The 22123-nt window shown below is 38.3% G+C and overlaps 1 protein-coding gene across 1 annotated transcript in view; it reads right to left on the bottom strand.

The window, feature by feature from the left end:
* Nucleotides 1-22123, bottom strand: part of IL1RAPL1 (interleukin 1 receptor accessory protein like 1) — a gene marked incomplete at both ends in the record, with an annotated part of 1258868 nt that overhangs the window by 53776 nt on the left and 1182969 nt on the right. Inside the window, 2 exons of the mRNA XM_080795733.1 lie at nt 6474-6619; nt 8572-8704. Of these exons, the coding sequence (XP_080651859.1) occupies nt 6474-6619; nt 8572-8704 (279 nt within the window). The remainder of the gene's footprint in view (nt 1-6473; nt 6620-8571; nt 8705-22123) is intronic.

The following is a 22123-nucleotide window of genomic DNA, read 5'->3' as shown; positions in this document are numbered from 1 at the left end:
GTCAGACAAGGTGATACATATTGACACTAATTTAGTTTATTTAATCTTCATAGCTATTCTATATGGTAGGTACTATTATTATTCCCATTTTATAGAAGAGATTTGAGGGTCATAGAGATTAGGTGATTTGCTCAAGAGAGTGGGACAGGACACTTGGTTCCTGGACCTGTTTTGGAAAATATAAGCTGGACTATAGTTGGTATTAGTTGTAATTGTTAACCTAGCTCCACATTCTGTTTTGTTCCATACTCAATTACGTTTTATGCATCTCTCTCTTTTTTTTTAAAGATTTTATTTATTTATTTGACAGACAGAGATCACAAGTAGGCAGAGAGGCAGGCAGAAAGACAGGGGGAAGCAGGCTCCCTGCTGAACAGAGAGCCTGATGCAGGGCTTGATCCCAGCACCCTGGGATCATGACCTGAGCTGAAGGCAGAGGCTTTAACCCACTGAGCCACCCAGGTGCCCCTTTTATGCACCTCTTAACCTCATACATGATCAATCATTCATTTTGCCTTTTTTTTTATCCCTATTCTTTGATTGTGGAAACCTAATGTGGAATGGATGGCAACATTTATTTTGAGGTATCTGATCATAGCAGGTCCCAAATAGTGCCTCACTGTCTGGAAGAATGCTGTCCCTTGGTTCAACAGGGCAAGGCAGCTTTGGGAATGATCCTGGCCTTCTTGATGGGCTCTCCTTCTGGTAATAAAGTTTTCTTCACTGCAAAATCAGTGTCTCAGACATTCGCTTACTGCACATTGGGTGCACAAACTACTTTAAATTTGTTAACAATAACACAGTCAGTACAAAGAGAGTTGGGTTTTGAATACACAGCATTGCTACAGAGTCCACACCCTTAACCGTTAAGCTGCGTTGGTCCATATAGTAAACATGTGCACACTGGGAGGCCATCCAGAGTGAGAGTCTGGACAAAACACACAGTGAGGAAGAAATTTAGGACTGCCTGATGGGTGTGAGAGTGGCTGGCCTGAGGCTAGAGCACATTGCTGCTGGGTGTTGATCTGAAGACAGGGAAAACATAAAAAATGGAGGGAACAGGAAAGGTCAGGATTTTGGAGGGAAACTGAAGGTGAAAGTCAGTGTTGGATACATGCCAAGTCAGGCAGCAGCAATGAGAAACCTAAGCAAAAGCATCAGGGTAAAAGATTCAGAGATGGAAACATGAAATTCAATGACATATGGGCAACAGTGGGAACGAGAAATAACACAGAAGTGAATGTGCTACCTCTGTGCTTTCGTTCTTTTCCAAGCAAGCTTCTCAGGTCAGGGACTAGAGTGAGGACTGTAAGCCCCATGACCCTTGCCAGTTCATTTTTTATTTCCCGTTCACCACATAATCTAGTTCTCTGTAGAGTATGCGAAATATATCTATGTTGCATATCTGACATGATCTTAACTGTCCAAGTACGTTCCCTGGCTGCAGAAATCAACAATTTTGAATATATATATATATATTTTTTTTTTTGACAGACAGATCACAAGTAGGCAGAGAGGCAGGCGGGGGTGGGGTGGGGGTGGGGAAGCAGGCTCCCTGCTGAGCAGAGAGCCCACTGCAAGGCTCCATCCCAGGACCCTGAGATCATGACCTGGGCGGAAGGCAGAGGCTTTAACCCACTGAGCCACCCAGGGGCCCCAATTTTCAATATTTTCATAGAAACTTTTTCTTTTTTCTTTTTTTAGAGACTTTATGTTTTTTAAGGTTAGATTTGTTTGTTTTTTTAAGATAAAAGCCTGGGGGGAAAAAAAAGATAAAACCCTGGTCCAGAATCCAGCCTAGTTCAATCCTAGCTGAATCATTGTAGTATCCTCACAGCATTAAGGAAGACTCATTTAATACACGTGACTGATAGCCCAAAGAATCCATAAGAAGGGTAGCAGGTTTCGCCATCCCAAAATATGCCACTTGGGCATGAGGATTATTTTGAGTTAAGGGCAATCAAGACACAGCTGACTCAAGAAAAACTTTTAGGTCTCCCTTAACTACCTAAATGAATTTAGATAGGGGGCCTGGCCCAGAAAGAAATCTATTACTTGAGATAACTTTGCATCTGAAAGTCCTGACTATATGATAGAGCAAACCACTAATTACCCAACATGGGCTCTTCCTATTGCCTTGTGAATGACCCGCCTCTCCTTTGAAGCCCCAGGCCCCTGTACCATTCCTCAGCTCAGGACAGCTTCTAAGCCTCAACTGCCTGACTTGTCTTTGGATCTCATATCTCTGGGGCTCCCGTATGTATGAAATGAAATTTCGTTTTTCTCCTGTTAATCTGTCTTATGTCAATTTAATTATTAGACCAGCCACAGAACCTAGAAAGGGAGAAAGAAAAGGTTTTCTACCCTGACACATACACCCATTGGAAGGCTCGGACATCATTTTTATTACACCAATGATACTGAGCAAAAGGTTAACGGTAGAAGAAAAAATGCGTAAGAAACTTGCACAAAGGTCTGTCCTGGCAAGTTTACTTGTCAGAAGACCTGATGATTCTGGTTGGCAAGGTCTGTATGCATCAAATACTTTCACATAGGTCTTTTGGGAGGTTTTAAAAATGAAAGACTTTGAAGGCCTGTAAGATAAGTTAAGGGATTTATGAATAAATGGCAGGAAATTATGATTAATAGTGACATCTTCTAGTTCCTTCTCTGAGCTTTAGTCTTCTAAGTGACAGAACAATTCATCTGATAATTACATAATTGCTACCATGACAATAACTTGACTCTTTCAGGAACACTGTGATCAAAGACCACAACTATAAGCCTATCATGCGTTGTGTGTTGACCTTCTGAACCTCACAGGGCTGGGGAGCTTGCTGTTATGCCACCTGTTAACCAAAGTCCTTTCTTTTTCCCTAAGATGATTGGGATAGACCATTTCCCATGATTATAAACATCTCAAGGGCAGGAGATTGCATGCCTTGCTGCTTTTGTGAGTTGATGACTCACTCATTTCCCAAGGCTCTCTTCGAAGGAAGGCACACATTAACTTTATTTTTTTTTTTTAGATTTTATTTATTTATTTGAGAGACAGCATGCATGAGAGGGAAGAGGGTCAGAGGGAGAAGCAGACTCCCCACTGAGCAGGGAGCTTGACACGGGTCTCAGTGACCTGAGCTGAGAGCAGGTGATTAACTGACTGAGCCATTCAGGGGCCCCGCACGCACTAAGTTTAAAAGGGACTTCTGGAGTACATGACCTTGAAGAACACTTTTCTGCTTCTTAATGCTTTTATTTTACTAAAAACAAAATGTTCTCTCAGTATAAATACATATTTGAAAACCGTTGTGGATTTTAGTGTTAAAGACTGCTCCAACACTGGCCACAGTTTTCTTCTTCATGTTTAGGGAATCCGACAGTATTGGGAAAGTTTTTCAAATAATTTCCTTGATTCTTCAATCACCTATTTTTGTAGTACTGAAGCTTTTGTAGCTGTGGGCAACTTAACCTTGGGCCACACATGCTAAAAATAGCCTGGGGGTGTTTGACCCTTCCTGGCTGTGTGCCTATCCATAAGAACAGAGTGTCAATAGTTTATCCTCCTTAGAAACAATTCATTTTCCTTCTTTTCTCTTTATGATGGTGTAGGGGCCAAGGGCAGGCCACCCCAAGACAGACCACTCTGGCATGAAGATTATTATGAGCTGAAGGCAACTGAGACCCTAAGGGCTCAAGAGAAACTTTTGCCCTTCCCTTAACTACATAGAAGACTCAAAATTGAGGGTCTTTTCCAGAATAAGGGTTATTAGCAGAAATAAGTTTTATCTGAGTGATCCATCTGTATGGCAGGGTAAACATCTAATTACCAAACATCTGTTCTTCTTATCATTTTGTGAATTACATTCCTTTCCTCTGAAGTCCCAGAGCCCTACCCCCTTTTTAGTTCAGGATAAGATATATGCTTCATTTTTCCTGTCTTTGGAATTTCCATGTCTGTGAGGATTTCCCATACAGACACTATTAAATTTGATTTTCTCCTGTTAATCTGTCTCATGTCAATCTGATTCTTAACTCAGCTAGAAGGACCCTTAAGAAGACAGGAATTCTTGCTCCCTGACAAGCAATACTTTACTGTTACTCCTACCGAGTCCCAAGAAATGCGTTGTCCAAGTGAACAGATTTTTATATGTGTCCTATATCTTCTCTCCACTCTTTCCTTTCTTGAGAAATAATTCAGACTCTTTAATTAGAGCATATTCAAGAGAGTGACCAAGATGGTGGAAGTACTGTATCATCAGAAAGGAAGAAGAAATAAAAGAAACTAAGCAAGTTGAATCTAGGGAAGTAAAGGCTCGGAAGGATCATGGCAAAGGTCAACAAAGTTTTGATGGACTGTTTTGGGGAACAGAGATTAAAAGTGTAGAACTGGGGTCAAGGGATGGACAGACAGTGAAATAGGGATGCTTTCTAATAGGTTTTTTCAGAGATAGAACTGGCTTCCTTGAGAGGGAATATGATCCAGTATAAAGTGACTGATCACTTAGCAATATGTTATGGAATGGTTCAATTATACAACATTTAAGTTGTTTCCAACCCTGGCAAGCTGTTTCTGTCCTTTCCTATGTATCATATTTCTATTCTCAACTCCTTCATTGACTATGTATGTTAAGCTACAGAAAGAAACAATCATTGCTACCTGTCCTTACTTTTCCCCTCTACTCACATCTCCCAAAGGTAGACTCTTAATACTGTAGTCTCCTGACAACAGAGGTGTCTGTTTTAATAGCTTTCAGTAGCATTGTTCAAAGAGAATCTATTGCCCAATAAAGTTGGAGGGGGGCAGTCTTCAATGTTCTCTTTCTTTTTCAACCTCAAAGTGTCTAGGATTAAACTTGTGCTTTGAAATTAAAATCATTATAAATTTGCTGAGTAAGAGAATGCCAAGTATACTTGTTCCCAAAGCTGGAAACTTTTCACTTAGCATAATGTAGGAAAAAAAACTACTTTTCTTTCGTATCGCACATGAAAAATTTCTGCAATGAAGGCACAGCTCCAAATTCACAACTGTTTTGTAAAAAACAAAACAAAGCACAAAAAACAAGCCCAAACTGGAGTCATTTGCCTCCCCTCCCCAATAGCGAACCAAGACTTAATTACAGTTTTGACCTATCTCAGGAGTGTGACCTTTTATTTTTATTTTTATTTTATTTATTTATTTTTTTTTTAGGAGTGTGACCTTTTAAAAGTCAATCTGAAATGTCCCCTATCAGTACCAGTGACTTCATCTGCATGATAAAAAAACAACAACAATAACAACAAAAACCCCTGCCTGTCCCTGTACTCAGCCCCCAAAGAAAGTGTCCAGGCTTGAACCAATCCTTTCTTTCTTTCGTTAATAATTTCTTGCACCACCCTCCTTCCTATAAAAACCTTCCATTTTGAGCTACTGCTTAGCGCTGCCCTATTCATGAGTCATTTAATAAAGCTAATTAGATCTACAAAGTTACTCAGTCGAATTTTGTTTTTTAATAGTCTCCAATTTGAACAAATTCAATATATATTTATACATATTTTAACCCTGTGCCTACTGTGTTGGAGTTGCTGTGGAATCAGATTTTAGTGCAGCAGATATGGTACTCAACCAAAATCTATCTTCCTTGAATTATCATTAATGAATAACTGAGTGATAGTTTGTTAATGACTAATCAATTAATTACTGTTAATCTTGGGAAGATATACACATGCTAAAGTTATCCAAGGCAGAAAAAACTGTCAAGAAGTACTGCAATGGGGAATCCCTCAGACATAATTCTTTTTTTTTTTTATTTTTTTTTAAATTTATTTATTTGTTAGAGAGAGAGTGCGAGCGAGCACAGGCAGACAGAATGGTAGGCAAAGGCAGACGGAGAAGCAGGCTCCCCGCCGAGCAAGGAGCCCGATGTGGGACTCGATCCCAGGATGCTGGGATCATGACCCGAGCCGAAGGCAGCTGCTTAACCAACTGAGCCACCCAGGCGTCCCCCTCAGACATAATTCTTAACACTAAAGGAAGAACCTTCGAATAAAGAACACAATCTTTGACTTAAAGTTTCCCATTATTTTTGATTGGTTTGTTAATTTCCAACAATAATAAATAGCATTTAACTTCCTTTCTCCTGCGTACAAGTTCTGTGCCAAGCTCTTCACATTTCTTGTCTTCTTTCATCCTTAGAACACACTAAAGAGTTGCCACCATTGTTTCCCCATTGGCTAGTATCAGGAAACTGAAGCTTAGGGATGTGAGATGCCAACCCCAAGATTTGGGGTAAAGCCCAACAAGGGATCCATATTTGATTCTCTAGCCTGAGCTAGTCACGCATCCACTGTGTTATCCATTGTGATGGCCCTAATGCTATTGTGCTTATTTTGTTTAGGGTAAACTGATGTGGAAAAGCACAATATTTTTTTGGTTCCCAATTCTTTCCATCACATTACAGGTTCAGGACTACTCAAGCTTAGAAGGTGACACTCACCCCGTTTGTGAAGGAGAACGCTGGCGTGCCGACGTCCATTTCCATTTTCAACGTAACAGGAGTAATTTCCCAAGTCACCTTCTTCTACAGAGTCCACAATTAATGAGATGGAAACTTCCTGTTCCCCGAGATGCTCCTTGAGAATTCTAAAATATAAAGCAAAACGAAACAAAAAACCCCACACAAACATACACAGACGTGAAAGAGAAAAAAAAAATTTAGATGAATCTGAATCTGAGGTGAAAATACCTACAGCATCTGTGCTTTAAATTTGGCTACGGATTGATGCTATCGTAATTAAATTATATTATGCGCTTTTCCTCTTCATTTCTAATGAGGAAGCTTGCTTTTGGAGATGCTAATGAAGTTGCAGTTAATTATATCTCTTAGCAGGACAATCACACTGTCATAATAAAGAGGAGAGAAAGACCTTGAAGAAAAGTTTACAAACTGCTTTCCTTTTAAGAAATACGATATAGTAAAGGTGAGAAGAAATTCTAATGTCTTAGGCTGGGAGACTAATTATACAGGTCAGTTTGGTTTAGTTTTGTTTTGTTTTTATTTATTTATTTATTTATTTTTAGTTTTGTTTTGTTTTTAAACAAAAATAGAAGATTTCAGAGCTGTTTTGACATTTCAGTTGAAAGCTCTAGCCTGGCTTTTTTTCTTTTTTTTAAACGATACAAATCAATTGCCTATTTTAAAAGAATCATGAAATTATAAGCCCGTAGACTAAATATGCTGAGGAGGTGCTTAATTCTAACATTAAAATGAATGGTAAACACTAACTTCACTGTCAAAGGTTTTCATAATCTTCTACAGTGAATGGAAAACCTCCAAGTGAGGCTCCCTTTCCCTGTGTGGAAGGTTTCCACCTCCACCCTCTCATCTGTTTGGTAACTCATATTGCACCATACTTCCTAATGTAGAATTAAAGAAATACACCTTTCTAGACCTTTTCTTCAGCACCCACAAAAAGAGGGGAAAAGTTAGGAAGTTTATTGTTCTCTTTTAACTTTTAACATCTTGAAGTGTATGGTTAAAGGATATAGTGAACTTATAAATGTGAAAAATGGTACAAGAACGTTTTAGCACGTATTGGAGAATTGTCCATCTAGGTATTTCCGAACCCAACTGGAGTGCAATATTCTTGTGTATTTGTTGCCAGGAAGAAGATCCCAATAGAAATAACCGTATATGACAGTGTTATATGTTTTTTATTTGCAAAACTTTTTCACTTATACCTTTGATCAGGTTTTAAAAGTCCTCACATTTAGGAAGAGGAACCTTAGCTTAAATGCTCATATATACCGAGAAGATGTGACCTTCAGATCGGTGAATGTTTACACACGATCAGCATTTTGATTCAGTTATAACTTAATTATTATTTATAATGCTTGCTTACTTATACTATGATTAAAGATGAGTATCTATGTCTAAGCATAAGTTTAGTTATAACTGAATACCTCAATACTTAAAAGTAAATGAATAAATAAGTTCTTTGAAAAGAGGCTTAAGCATTACGCCCTCAAAATAGATGGTATTTTTAACAGTTATTCTTTGTCATTCCCACTATATTAATATTTAGACCTTAAAGTAGGTCTAAAAAAGACAATGAAAACATTTTGTGTATCCTTTATCATTCCTATCAAGTGCTTTATGGTCTACTTGATGGCTCAAATATGTAAAAACACATAAAAGGAAATGAAAGAGACTGTGTTTGGTTGAGTCCTAGTACCTTGTTAATATTTCTTCCTGACAATTTTCTAAAAAAGAGCTCATAAACAAAAGGCACAATATCACATTTTCCACATTTGATGGCATTTTGGTCTGTCTCATATTCAGTTTATTTCTTAGTGAAAAACTCTTTTCTATTTCCCTTAAGTTCTTTGCAAATGGCATTCATGTTTTGAAATTCTACAGTCAGTCTCCACAGTGTTTTGCCTCTTGGCGATTCAATGTTGAGATATTTTTATTATAATAGTAACCCCTCCCAAACAAGGAAAACTCCTTTATTTTCCTTTAGCTCACTTTCTGTTCACTAACAGAGCAAATGTTAAATTTGACTGTACTAGTTAAAAGAAAAAATTATTTTTACCTAATGTCACTTTCCCAAACTCGATTTTCATCCAGATCTTCAATAAACTTCTCTCCTTTCATCCAGTAAATTAAAGGACTGACATCTCCACTGTACCCAAAGAAAGCTCTGCAGGTTAGATTAGCTGAGTCACCTGCAGAGAGAAGTGATGGAAATGTGTTATAAAACTATTTGTACACTCTTCTTTTAGGCAAACTGGCAGGTAACATTTTAATCACCTCATTGATTTAATGAAACATTTACCTAAGATGTTTTTTCAGCTATTTTTAATCTTTGTCAAATTTACAGAATATGTGCTTTTGACAACTTGTTTAATGAAATGGGAGTTACTTGTACGATTTTGAAGAAAACTGGTCAGCTATTTTAGAGAAGGTTCTTCCAGTTATGCTTGCCTCATGTTTTTACGTGATTAGATTTAAGTTATGAATTATTGGGAATGATACCACAGAGGTGATGTGCCCTTCTCAGTGTATGGTATCAGAGGGTACAAAATGTTAGTAATGACAAGATTTCACAGGGCAGTTAGAAGGTGTTTCTCAGTCCTTACTGCAGGAAATGGAAAGGAAACAGAATCTTTGGATGTGAAAGAGAAGGAACTGTAAATCCAGGAGCACCTAAAAATTTCATTAAAACGTTTTTGCTGGGGCACCTGGGTGGCTCAGTGGGTTAAAGCCTCTCCCTTCGGCTCAGGGCATGATCCCAGCATCCTGGGATCAAGCCCCACGTTGTCGGGCTCTCTGCTCAGCAGGGAGACTGCTTCCCCCTCTCTCTCGCCTGCCTCTCTGCCTACTTGTGATCTCCGTCTGTCAAATAAAATAAATAAAATCTTTAAAAAAAATGTTTTTGCTATATATGGAGTAATGTTCTAATTAAGGAAACCAACACATGCTCAGGTAGAAACGTACATTTTAAAAAACAAACGAAGAACTCATGAGAGTAAATACTTGGGATTTTTATTAGATGTAAAATCAATGATGCTACTGTGGAGATTAGTTTCTTTTAACATGCTGCTCAGGAGAAACCACTGTAATGATGAAGACAGATTGGTTGATTACTTAATAAGGTATGTGGAAGTCCTTGACTAAAAGGCAGAAGTGAATTTAATACCTGTGAAAGTAAGGTCTATTTCTGGACAGATTAGACCATTTTGCAAATACTTGGTTCCCCCAAGCCTTGGCTGGCATTAGAGAACTGAAATATTCATGTACATAGAAGTTTTAAGATCCTGGTGCCTCCAAGTGGAGTCAGAAAGTGGGCAACAAGATGGGGAGCCATAAGGGCCTACTCCAGCTTGGACTGGGGCAAAGAAACTCTTAGGGTATGTAGAGTGCCAAGAGTGAGTTGCCCCAAGATGGGCCACTTAGGCATACTGATTATTTTAAATAAAAATGACTTAAGAGACAGCCCATACAAGAAGGACATTCAGACCTTCCTCTCTGTTGGTGAAAGCACAAAATGAATCTCCCAAGTGGAAGGTCCCCTCCCTGTACCAGAAAGTAAAGAAGACACCCTGATCACCAGAGACAGAGTTTAGAGCTGTTAAGAACAACCCTCCTTAACTTTTTACCAATGCTCAACTGCAGCCCAAATCTGTTCAGAATTCCTTACTAACTGAAGTTTTCAGAGTTAAGTTTTCTTTGTCCTGTCAATTTCTCACAGATTTATTGGATCTTTGTCTAAAAAATATAAAAGCTACCTGCCTTGGTCATTTCTTTAGGAATCAATTTCATTATTGGGCCTCCATGAGCACATAATAAAACTGGGTATTTTTTCTCCTGTAAATTTGACTCATACCAATTCCTAGTCCAGCAGGAAGACTTTTTGAGTGGTAGAGGATGAGTTTTTCCTTTCCCTCAGGTACTATAAGAGGGGATGAAAACTGAGACCTAGTGACCCCTTTGTTTGCATCTGAAGCAAGCAGATTTTCTGATTTTCATAGATTCTTGAGAAGATTCTAAAGGACACTGACAACTAAATGACCTTAAAGTGCAAAGAAGGAGAGTCCTAAAGACTGGAAACCTCAGAGCTAAGTTACGAGTTAATAGTGGACATCTCCTGAAATTGTGCTTCTGAGTGACTGCATGAGTATACCTACTTGCAAATGACATATCTGACAAAAAGTTATATGCAAAATATATAAAGAACTTACAATACTCAATACCTCCCCAAAATAATCCAATAAAAAATGGACAGTAGAGATGAACAGCCAATTCTCCAAAGAAGACATGTAGATGGCCAACAGACACATGAAAAGATGCTCAACATCGCTGATCATCAGGGAAATAGAAATCACAACCACAATGAAATATCACCTCATGCTTGTCAGAATGGCCAAAATCCACAACACAAGAAACAAGAGGCATGGATGTGGAGAAAGGGGAATGCTCTTGTACTGCTGGTGGGAACATAAACTGATATAGCCACTCTGGAAAACAATATGGAGGTTCCTCAGAAAGTTAAAAATAGAAATACCAGCAATTGCACCACTAGGTATTTACCCAAAGAATACAAAATACTAACTCAAAGGGATATATGCACCCCGGTGTTTTCATTGACCGAGGAATGGATAAAGAACATGCAGCATATATAAAAAACAGAATATTACTCAGCTTTAAAGAATGACAGCTCGTCATTTGCAATCACATGGATGGAGTTATAGTATCATGTTAAGCAAAATAAGTCAGTCAGAGAAATACAAATACCATATGATTTCACTCATATGTGGAATTTAAGAACGGAAACAAACAATCATAGGGGGAAAAAAAGAGAGAGGCAAACCAAGAAACAGACTCTTAACTCTAGAGAACAAACTGCTGGTTACCAGAAGTGAGGTGGGTAGGAGATGGGTGAAACAGATGATGTGGACTAAGGAGGGCACTTGTGGTGAGCACCGGGTGATGTATGGAAGTGATGAATCACTATATTGTACACCCAAAACTAATATAACACTGTAAGTTAACTAACTGGAATTCAAATAAAAACTTAAAAAAATAAATTATATTCTCCAAGTTCTACAATAAGAAGATTTTTATTGGATAAAATTAATATCATTATCTTAACTATGTCCATTGTATAAGAACAATTTGTAAATAAATTCTTGCTTATCTAATATTTCTAAGATGACGTGATAGAGCTTTCTCCTTTTATCTCTGTTTATGTCTGCATATTCTCCAAGTAAGTGATACCTCATGGATTTTGAACCTATATACAATAGTCATCATTAGTGACAAGAAAATCCAGAAAACGTCTACAAGCTTTTAAGAGGCAAAATAGAGCTTCAAGTAGGCTACAAAATAGATAATTGAAGGTCAATCTTATTGACTAGAAATGAACTGTGGGTTTCTATGGGAAGTGTCAATCCAATGTTACAAAACAATTTAAAATCTAATATTCTTTGCTTCTGCCTTTTTATAAGAGGGCCAGCTTTTATGCAGCTGAACTACCTGTTACAGAGTCAAGATAGTCATGTATTCAACAGTAAATCTCAAAATACTACCTGGTGTGATGATTAACATCACATGTCAACAGAATCAACATATATTACAGAGTTTTCAATTTGTATATATATCAATAATTTACATAATCTGTCTTTCAAGAGATCAAGTTTTAGGGTTTTTTTTAATGTTTTTAAAAATTTTTTTTATTTAAGATTTTTTATTTATTTGTTTGACAGACAGAGATCACAAGTAAACAGAGAGGCAGGCAGAGAGGAGGAAGCAGGCTCCCCACTGAGCAGAGAGCCCGTTGTGGGACTAGATCCTAGGACCCTGAGATCATGACCTGAGCCAAAGGCAGAGGCTTAACCCACTGAGCCACCCAGGTGCCCCAAGTTTTAGTTTTTAGATAGGAGTTAGTGACTGGAACTCATACATAGAAATCTCCAGAAATTGCCTAATTTCCCATTACAGTTTTACTAAATATGGAGGTTTATAAATAATGATCATGCCATTAGCAACTCAGCTTGATATTAGTTAGCAGAGAGGTGAACTGAATGTCTCAGTGAGATCAGAATTTGTCTTTCCTGTCACTATCCCACCTTCCCAGATTAAGTGATTTTTCCATACCTAATGCCTCATGTCTCTCATTTGCAAGCTTTGTGCTGCCACACCTAGGAAATGGCTACTGCACCCATGGTGAGGAATGATTTGCTTTCTCAGTCATCTTTGCTCACCTGATCTTTCGCTACCTACCTTGCCTTGAGCTCCAGTACTGGAGGTATCTGCAGTGTTATAGGGACACCTAGGGGAATTCTAAACAGACTTGGCCTGGGCTTGCGGTGGGTCAAATAGTGGAATTCATGGAAGGAATAAAAGAGGGTGGAAGGAAAAACAGAAAAGCACTCCAGGCTGAGAGAAAATAGCATGAATGAAAGAATGCCAAGGAACTTTGGAGGAAATAAATAACTTCGGAAGGGCTGAAGCTCAAGTGTATGTGGGGATGGGGATTGGATTAGGGAGAGAATAGAGCACTGACTAGACCAGAGCAGTGGCAGCCCTATCCTTCCATGGAAGCCGTGTTGAAGAGTTGGGCCTTCCATTTAAAGGCAGGGGTAAGCTGGGGAAAGGTTTCAAGTAGGAGACTGACATACTCACATCTGAATTCTAAGGAAATCACTCTTACTGTATTTGCAAAACTGGGATTGGATCATGTTATGTCCAAGTTTTCAAGTCCGAGAGACCACCAAGGAGCCAACACCGATGCAATCACACGAGGGTTTATTTGACAAGCTTAAGCTTGGGCCCAAGTATACCCGACACAGCGGGGTGGGGACTTGGACCCCGAGGTGACAAGCTTAAGCTTGGGCCCAAGTATACCCGACACAGCAGAGTAGGGACTTGGACCCCGTGGTTAGTTAAGGCAGGGGTTTTTATGGGTCATTACAAGAAGCTTGGGGGAGGGGGCAGGAGGAGAAGTTTCATACTTTTCTGCAGTAAGCTGATTAGCTGTTGCCGGGGTGTTGCAGGGTGGGGTACTTTCTTGGAACTAAAGCAGGGTGGGGGTCCCTGGAACTAAAGTAAAGGAGGGGAAAGTTCAGCCCTTGGGCCTGAGATGGCTGCCAAAGCTAAGATGGCTGTACTTGTGCTAATGCTAAACTCGAGGTGGGATGGCCTTAATTTTCTCGGCCTCCACAGATCAGAGGGAAGAAAGAAGGATTTAGAATGTTACAATACTTCAGGATCACATAAGGAACAGTCATTGCAAAGCTTGGATTATTTCCACATAATTTCTTAAAAGGTGATAGCAGTGACTATAGATCACTATGCTCTTTATCAATATGATAGGAAACCTTCCAAAGTGGAGATTAAATAGAAAGCCTGATAAGGTGGAAAAACATACTTTTTATTTTTTAAATTTACATGCATCAGTATGTGTGTAGGGGGAAGACAGAGAGAGAGACAGAGAGAGAGAGGTAGACTGGGGCGTTGCCAGCTGCTTCTCAATGCAATCAGGACAGAAAGTCAACTTGAGCAGAGCCCTGTTCTGTGAATAGATTTTTGAGTGTGGTTTCTCTTAATTATACCTACTTGTGTGGCTGCACAAAAGGAGACCATGCTCCTTCTTAAGCACAGCTATGCTCACAGGAAAGGACAGTAGAAGCCAGTGAAGTCAGTCCTGAGAGAAGTGCCAGGTAAAGTCCGGCTCACACCTGAGCCTACCCAAGTGCCTAAGTGTTGGGAAGGAAAGCTGTGTCCACCCAGTAAGTACTGTTCTTTTTAGAAGTGATGGCTAGGGTGCCTGGGTGGCTCAGTGGGTTAAGCCTCTGCCTTTAGCTCAGGACATGATCTCCAGGTCCTGGGATCGAGCCAGGGAGCCTGCTTCCCCCTCTCTCTCTGCCTGCCTCTCTGTCTACTTGTGATATCTCTGTCAAATAAATAAAATCTTAAAAAAAAAGAAATGATGGCTAATATCACGAGTGTCAGGGAACTGTGACTTTGGACCCCAAGTGTGTATTATCTATGTTTGAAAGTAGGAATAAAGGACTATCATCCCTTCCTGTCAGGTCGAATAAGAAATGAGAGGTGATGGAAATTCCTGGAGCAAGGAGGGACTTGGGGAGAGATGATGTACTTCTACTCAATAAGGGCAGATGGAAATTAATAAGGGCAGATAGGAAAATTAGGAAAATAGAATGGGGAGATCTTATTTAGGGTATTAGGCAGTTGGGAAATAGGAATTAAGAAATTCAAAATGACACCACTGTGTTTATACCTTAGGTTGAGGAAGCAGGACATGTCAGTTATTTATAAGTTTTTAGCATCTGAGTTCTAGGAGCAGTCCACCCATGATTCATTTCACATTCTCATGCTTTTTAACGTTATATTCTTTGCTTTAAATTTTTCTCATTTCCATTTCTTCCAAAAGTATGACTTGGCTTTTCTAGAAATTGTCATTTTGTTTTTCCTCCTCCTATGGCCCTTAGGACATATCTATATTTTATGATAATGTATTCCTTCCAATAACTGGTTTGTTTGCATGCCTAACCCAGCAACTAGAGTATTTATTCCCCAGAGGCAGAAATTATATGTGTATTTACCTTTGTATATTACTAGGACCCATTACAGTGTCTTGAATGTGTTAGGAATTCCATAAATACTTTGAAATTAATAACCTGCTTAATATCTCTTGCACTTGCATTTTCCCTTGGTTCCTTTCTTTCAAAGCTTCATTAATTAAAGGTTACATGTCTCCAGCCTATCTCAACAGGCCTAGTCTGTCTTGTAAACTAGCCTCCAACATTGCAAATGCAGAGCCTCTTCATTCAGATGTTATTTCACTTGCGGGCTGGAGCTGCTTCATACCAGCTTGTAAGAATCAATTACTACAGTTTTCAGAAATTCTGTAAGCAGGTTGTTAAAAATCAAATGATGGAAACTTACAATGAGCTACACTGTATTTCTTTTTTTAAGATTTTATTTATTTGAGAGAGAGAGAGGGCGTGAGCAGGGGGAGGAGCAGAGGGAGAAGCAGACTGCAGGCTGAGCAGGGATCTGACTTGGCTCCATCCCAGGACACTGGGATCATGACCTGAGCTGAAGGCAGATGCTTAACTGACTGTGCCACCCAGGTGCCCCTTAATTATACTGAATTAAAAACAAAGGTATTAGACATTCAAAACTCAAAAACCAATTATGTTGCTACAGTATTCATCTATAGTATTTGTATGGCAGAAATACTATATAATAGTTTGCCACTGCACATCTTTTCCCAACTGCACATTTAGTGACATCTGATAGCTGGCTATCAGCCATGGTGGGAGTATTTACCCCATAAGTCACCAAATGGTACTAATCATCCTATGATTTATTGTTTTGTTGCCTGTCTATACTTAAGACAATGTGGAGAAAATGTTAATAATGTAGATTAAACTTCAAAGCATCATGTCTATAGCTGTTAGATTGGTAAAAGCACAAACACAAAAATTCCTCTAATATCCAAAACTATCCAAAAACTATAATCTGATTCAGCAAAAAAACTTGCTTACATCATTGATGAACAAATAAAGTTCTGACATATATCTCCAATATCTCACTCTTATCTGCCAATGTAAATTAAAGTATCAAAACCACTTAGATGTCAGAATTACACTTGGAGAACCAATTGTTCAACATTTACCAGCACACCACTCTCTTTAAAACTGTTCTCTCAGAGTGCCTGGGTGGCTCAGTCAGTTAAGCATCAGACTCTTTGTTTTCGGGCCTTCTTCATATAGTAGCAGGGGACAGCATGTGGATGGGCCAAACAAAGAACAAAATGTACTGATTTTTGTATACTCTTTTAAAAATAAAAATTGGATACATTTAAGTTGCACAACACCATGATTTTGTACACACACATATACACACATATAGTGAAATGATTACTACAGTCTGGCTAATTAAGATATCATTTCCTCACAGTTGCTTTTCGTTTCTTTTAAAGATTTTATTTATTTATTTGACACAGAGAGAGACAGTGAGAGAGGGAATACCAGCAGGGGTGTGGGAGAGGGAGAAGGGTCTCGATCCCAGGACCCCAGGACCATGACCCGAGCCAAAAAGAGATACTTAATGACTGAGCCACCCAGGTGCCCCTCACAGTTACTTTTCTATTTTTTTGTGGTGACAGCACCTGGAATCTACTCTCTTAGCAAATGTCCAGCATTCAGTGTAGTATTTTTAACTATACATATAGTTATATATATATAACTATATATAATATTTTAGCTATAGTCATCATACTGTGCATTAGATCTCTAGACTTGTTCATCTTAAATAATGGCAACGTTGCAACCACTGTTCTACTCTTTCCTTTTATGTACATGGCTTTTTTAGATTCCACATGTAAGTGAGATCATGCAGTTTTTTCTTTCAGTATCTGGCTTATTTCACTTAGTGTAATGTTTTCCAGGCTGATCCATGTGGTTGCAAATGGCAGGATCTCCTTTTTTTTTTTTTTAAGAGTTTATTTATTTATTTGACAGAGAGAAAGAGATCACAAGTAGGCAGAGAGGCAGGAAAAAGGAGCGGGGGAAACAGGCTCCCCACTGAGCAGAGAACCTGACTCAGGGCTCCATCCCTGGACCCTGAGATCATGACCTGAACCAAAGGCATAGGCTCAACTCACTGAGCCACCCAGGTTCTCCAGGATATCCTTTTTTAAAGCTGAATAAATTCCACTATATATAAGTATATATATATCTGTATCTATATATATCTATATATCTGATTTAGCAAAAAACCTGAATATATATGCACACATATATGTGTGTGTGTACCTATACACACACACACACACACACACACACACACACTCTCACAATTACTTAATCCATTCATCCATCAATGGGCACTTAGGTTGTTTCCACATCTTGGCTATTGTGAATGGCTAATAGGTATATGATTCCCTAATCATCAGGGAAATGCAAATTAAAACCACAGTGAGATATTACCCCATAGCTTTTGGAATGGCTATTTTATATATATATATATGTAAAAATAAATAACATATGTTGACAAGGATGGAGAGAAAAGGGAACTCTTTTACACTGTTGGTGGGAATGTAAATTAGTGCAGACATTATGGAAAAACAGTATGGAGTCTACTTAAAAAATCAAAAACAGAATTATCACCCAGCAATCCTTCTTCTGAGTATATTCCCAAAGGAAATGAAATCACTACCTGGAAGAGATATCTGTACTCCTATGTTCATTGCAAAATGTACTTCAAAACAACAATAAAAGTAACATGATTTTTGTCTCTCTGGCAGAGACAGCTCTTCGGAATTAATTATAATGCTCCGAAATGGTACCAGACTTAATGACGGGCAATGAGTTACCAAAATTAAATTACGGTCTGGAAACAAATATTAATTTCATGACACAACAAAAAAACTGGGGTTTACTAAATAGTTAAATATTATAGAACAAATAAAAAGGAGAAAATTTATTATCTTATAAATCTGTGGAGGAAAAATAATTTCTTAGAATTAATCTAGAAATTATAAGCAAGTTCAAGATTGACTATTTGAATATATAGTTAGTAAAATTTCAGTAGAATAGAAAATAATCCAAAGAAAACTAAGACAACAGAGAATGACGATAAATTTTTCTTTATTGTATTTGTTACCTAATGTGTGACTGAATATGTTTTCAATTAAATACAAAAAGCAATATAGAAGCTTTAACATAGTACCTACAAAAGTCATTAATAGAGTGATATTCCAGATATTCAACTTGAAAATAATGATAGCTAGATTGTAACAGAAACTAGAGGAAAAGTTATTAGTGTTGCAACTCCTAATACTACCATAAACCTTGTTTATTTTTGTAAATTTCCACTGAGTTTCATGCCAAGTTCTATGTTATACTCCCAGATCTTCTATAATATCATTTCATTTAGACAAATATGTCTTCAGATTTTACATTTTTTTCTTACTTCAGTTAAGCCAGTGAGTTTCAAACATTTGCCAAAAATCTTACCCCCTCCCCCCCCACCAGATTTTGACTCAGCAACTGTGGAGGGTTATAAGGATTTTCATTTTTAACAAGCACTCCCCGGTGATTGTTTTGTGAGTGGTTACAGCTAAGTGTCTGGAACAATTTCTTTTCACCTTGGAATTTGTTTAAAGTAGAATTGGGGCTCAGAAAAGCAACAAGATTGAAAAACATTTAGGCAGGGCCTTCAGGCAGGGAGAGAGGACAGGGAGACTAGGGAAGACGAACGATGGGTTCATAATAATGACAGTGGTGGGGAGAGAGGTAGCTGGTATAGATGACAAGTAGGAAGTACAACTGAGTCACTGGCGACTGGATCCAAGGTACAGAAATACATTTTCTTCCCTAACCACTGTAGGAAAAAATTTGTGTTTCAGTGGAAAACTACTCATTTATCTACTATACACTTTTCTGGGTTATCAGATTCTGGCTCTTCACTGCCTTTCAGCTATTTTTCAACTCTGTAAATTGTTGGTAACGGATATGCAAATTTTCTCATGTCAGGTAGTGATTTAATTGACTTCATTTCCCCTCTGCTCTCCTAGTTCCTTTCCACCCCCAAACCAGGGAAAAATCAATTTTTTCTTTACTTGAAATTCATCTCAACATTCCTCTATTCTGCCTAATCTGCTGTTTTAAATTACCTTTGAACTGGTTACCACATCTGCTTGGCTTCTTTTTCATATCATATGAACAAAATTTCTCTAACATGTATGAAAGTCATGATTATATATATTTCTGAAAGTTATCTGTCAACAGGAATACAATACATTGCTTATCACTGCCATTAAAAGAATTGACACATGATACAACTCTGACATTTCTTTGATTACTGAAGGATTTTATGAACATTCTCCTTATCCTTTTTTCCAATGTAAGGATTGGCAATGTAAATTTATCTTTACTCTGTTTAAGTTCAGACTATTTAACTTGTTATCAATAGAAACCCCATCTTTTCCGTCTTTTGGTCTCTAATTTGCTACTAACATGAAATCTCTGGTAACACATTTCTAGCACATGATTCAGAGACTCAAGCACCACAGCTCTTTCTTTTCCTCTTTCATTTAGATATTGAAAAAACACCTTCAGTCTCATCTCTAATACCCAATTGATAGCGCTAATGCTATTTACTACACTTAGCCAGAAATAAAGGAAATTATCATCAGAATTTCCCAAGTTACAGAGAAGAGAGAGACACATTAACTTAATTTTCCTTTCAATTTTGTTTCTTTGTTTTCCTTCAAATAATAAGAGAAAAATTTAAGCTATGGCCTAGGGAGTCACGCACATCAAATATATCAGTCAGCCAGGGCTGGAATCCTGAAGATAATGGTATTCTTGCTATCTCAAGTTAATATCCGTAAAAGCTACAGTAAAATGCACTAAATGCTTTTGCTGCCTTTTTGGTAGAAAGGTGCACTGTCAGCTCAATCTTACCAGGTTCAGAAGGAAGCATTTGAAAATTGATCATAAAAAATCATTTGCTATCTAAAATGAGAACAATGCTTGTCATAGGGCAGACTTTCAAGCAGGCCAGTGTGAAGGGGCCTTAAAGGAAAAATAATACATTTTCCCTTCAACCAGGGGATTCCAATAGGCAGCAGGGATACTTGTTATTCAGGGTAACCTTTCTACTTAGGTATCATTTGGCCACTTCTAATACTGCTGAGAGCAAAGACTTTCTCTCCACTAGAGGACACCCTCTAACATTGAAAAATAAAAAACTCTCCTTTTTTTTTTTAAAAGATTTTATTCATTTATTTGAGTGAGAGAGAGAGAGAGCATGAGAGGAAAGAGACAGGGGGAGAAGCAGACTCCCCGGCAAGCAGAGAGCCCGAACCGGGACTCGATCCCGGGACTCCAGGATCATGACCTGAGCTGAAGGCAGTCGCCCAACCAACTGAGCCACCCAGGTGCCCCATCTCCTTTTTAATTAAAAAGAAAATTTCTTTTCTGATTAAAAAACACCAACACCCAGAGATCTTACTCAGAATTAGGAAATGGTGAGCATTTTCTTCTTTTTTTGTTTCTTTGCCATGTGTCAAACACCATTTATTTTCTCATTTAATCATGAAAACACCTCTTGATTCCAGGGAAATTAATATATCCTAACTTAGTTGAGAGTGAACTGTTAAAGGTCTCCCATATTGACAGAAAATTCTGTGGAGGGGAATAAGAGATTTAGCCAGTAAATTTCTCAAATTTTCTGGGAGGTGCATAGAACATAACCAGATATTCTTTTATATTTTATATACATAAAGTTGTGATCTGTGTGGGTTTTTGTTTGTTTTTGCTAGCCCAATGTCCCTTTTTCTGGTAAACAAAATCCCATCCTCCTCATCTGAGAGAACTGCTTTCCCAAGCCTCAGGCAATCATAGTACCCTATCCTCTTGGTTATAGTGATTGACATTACTGTAGCTAGCGGTTGGCTACAGTGGTTGGTATGTGACCCAAATGCCACCAGTCAGAATCCTTCCCTACTTCAATAGGAGGCACAAGACCATTCCTTTAAAAAAATCAAGGTAAGGGGCGCCTGGGTGGCTCAGTGGGTTAAGCCTCTGCCTTCGGCTCAGGTCATGATCCCAGGGTCCTGGGATCGAGCCCCATATCCGGCTCTCAGCTCAGCAGGGAGCCTGCTTCCTTCTCTCTCTCTGCCTGCCTCTCTGCCTCCTTGTGATCTCTGTCTGTCAAATAAATAAATAAAATCTTCAAAAAAAAAAATTTATAAAAAAATCAAGGTAAAACTGGTATATAGCATTATATGTTTCAGGTTTTCATTATAATTGGACATCTGTATATACTACAAAGTGATCACCACCAGAAGTCGAGTTACCACCCATCACTGTGCAATGAATTCCCTTCACCCATTAAGCCCATCCCCAACCTCCTTCCCCTCTGATGACCACCGATTTATTCTCCGTCTCTCTAAGTTTGCATATTATTTTCTTTGTTCATTTGTTTTTCTTTTTTACATTTCATATATGAGTGAAATGATACAGTATTTGCCTTTGTCCATCTGACTTAACTCACCTAGCATATACCCTCAAGGTTCATCCATGTTCTTGCAAATGGCAAGATTTCATTCATCTTTATAGTTGTTTAGTATTTTATTATATATGTATATGTCTGTATATATACTTATTATATACATAATAACCCCTTTATCCATTCATTCATTGATTGATACCCAATCTTCTTAAATTTGCTGAGAATTGTTTTCTGGCCTAACATGTGATCTACACTGGAAAATGTTCCATGTGGACTTCGGAAGACTTCATATTCTGCTGTCTTTGGATGGAATGTTGTATCTATTAAGTCCATCTGATCTAATGCGTCCTTTAAAGCCAATGTTTCCTCATTGATTTTCTGTTTAGATGATCTATCCAATGATATGACGCAAGTGGGGTGTTAAAGTCCCCTCCTATTATTGTATTGCTGTCTGTATCTCCCATGAGGTACATTAATATTGCTTTAAATATTTTGGTGCTCCTATGTCGGGTGCACATATATTTACGGAGGTTATATTCACTCGTTAGATTGGCCTTCTTTATCATTAGTAATAACCTTCTTTGTTTATT

Source organism: Martes martes (assembly GCF_963455335.1).
Source record: "Martes martes genome assembly, chromosome: X".
In the NCBI taxonomy this organism is placed as follows: domain Eukaryota; kingdom Metazoa; phylum Chordata; class Mammalia; order Carnivora; family Mustelidae; genus Martes; species Martes martes.
This window is presented reverse-complemented; position numbering and strand designations above follow the sequence as displayed.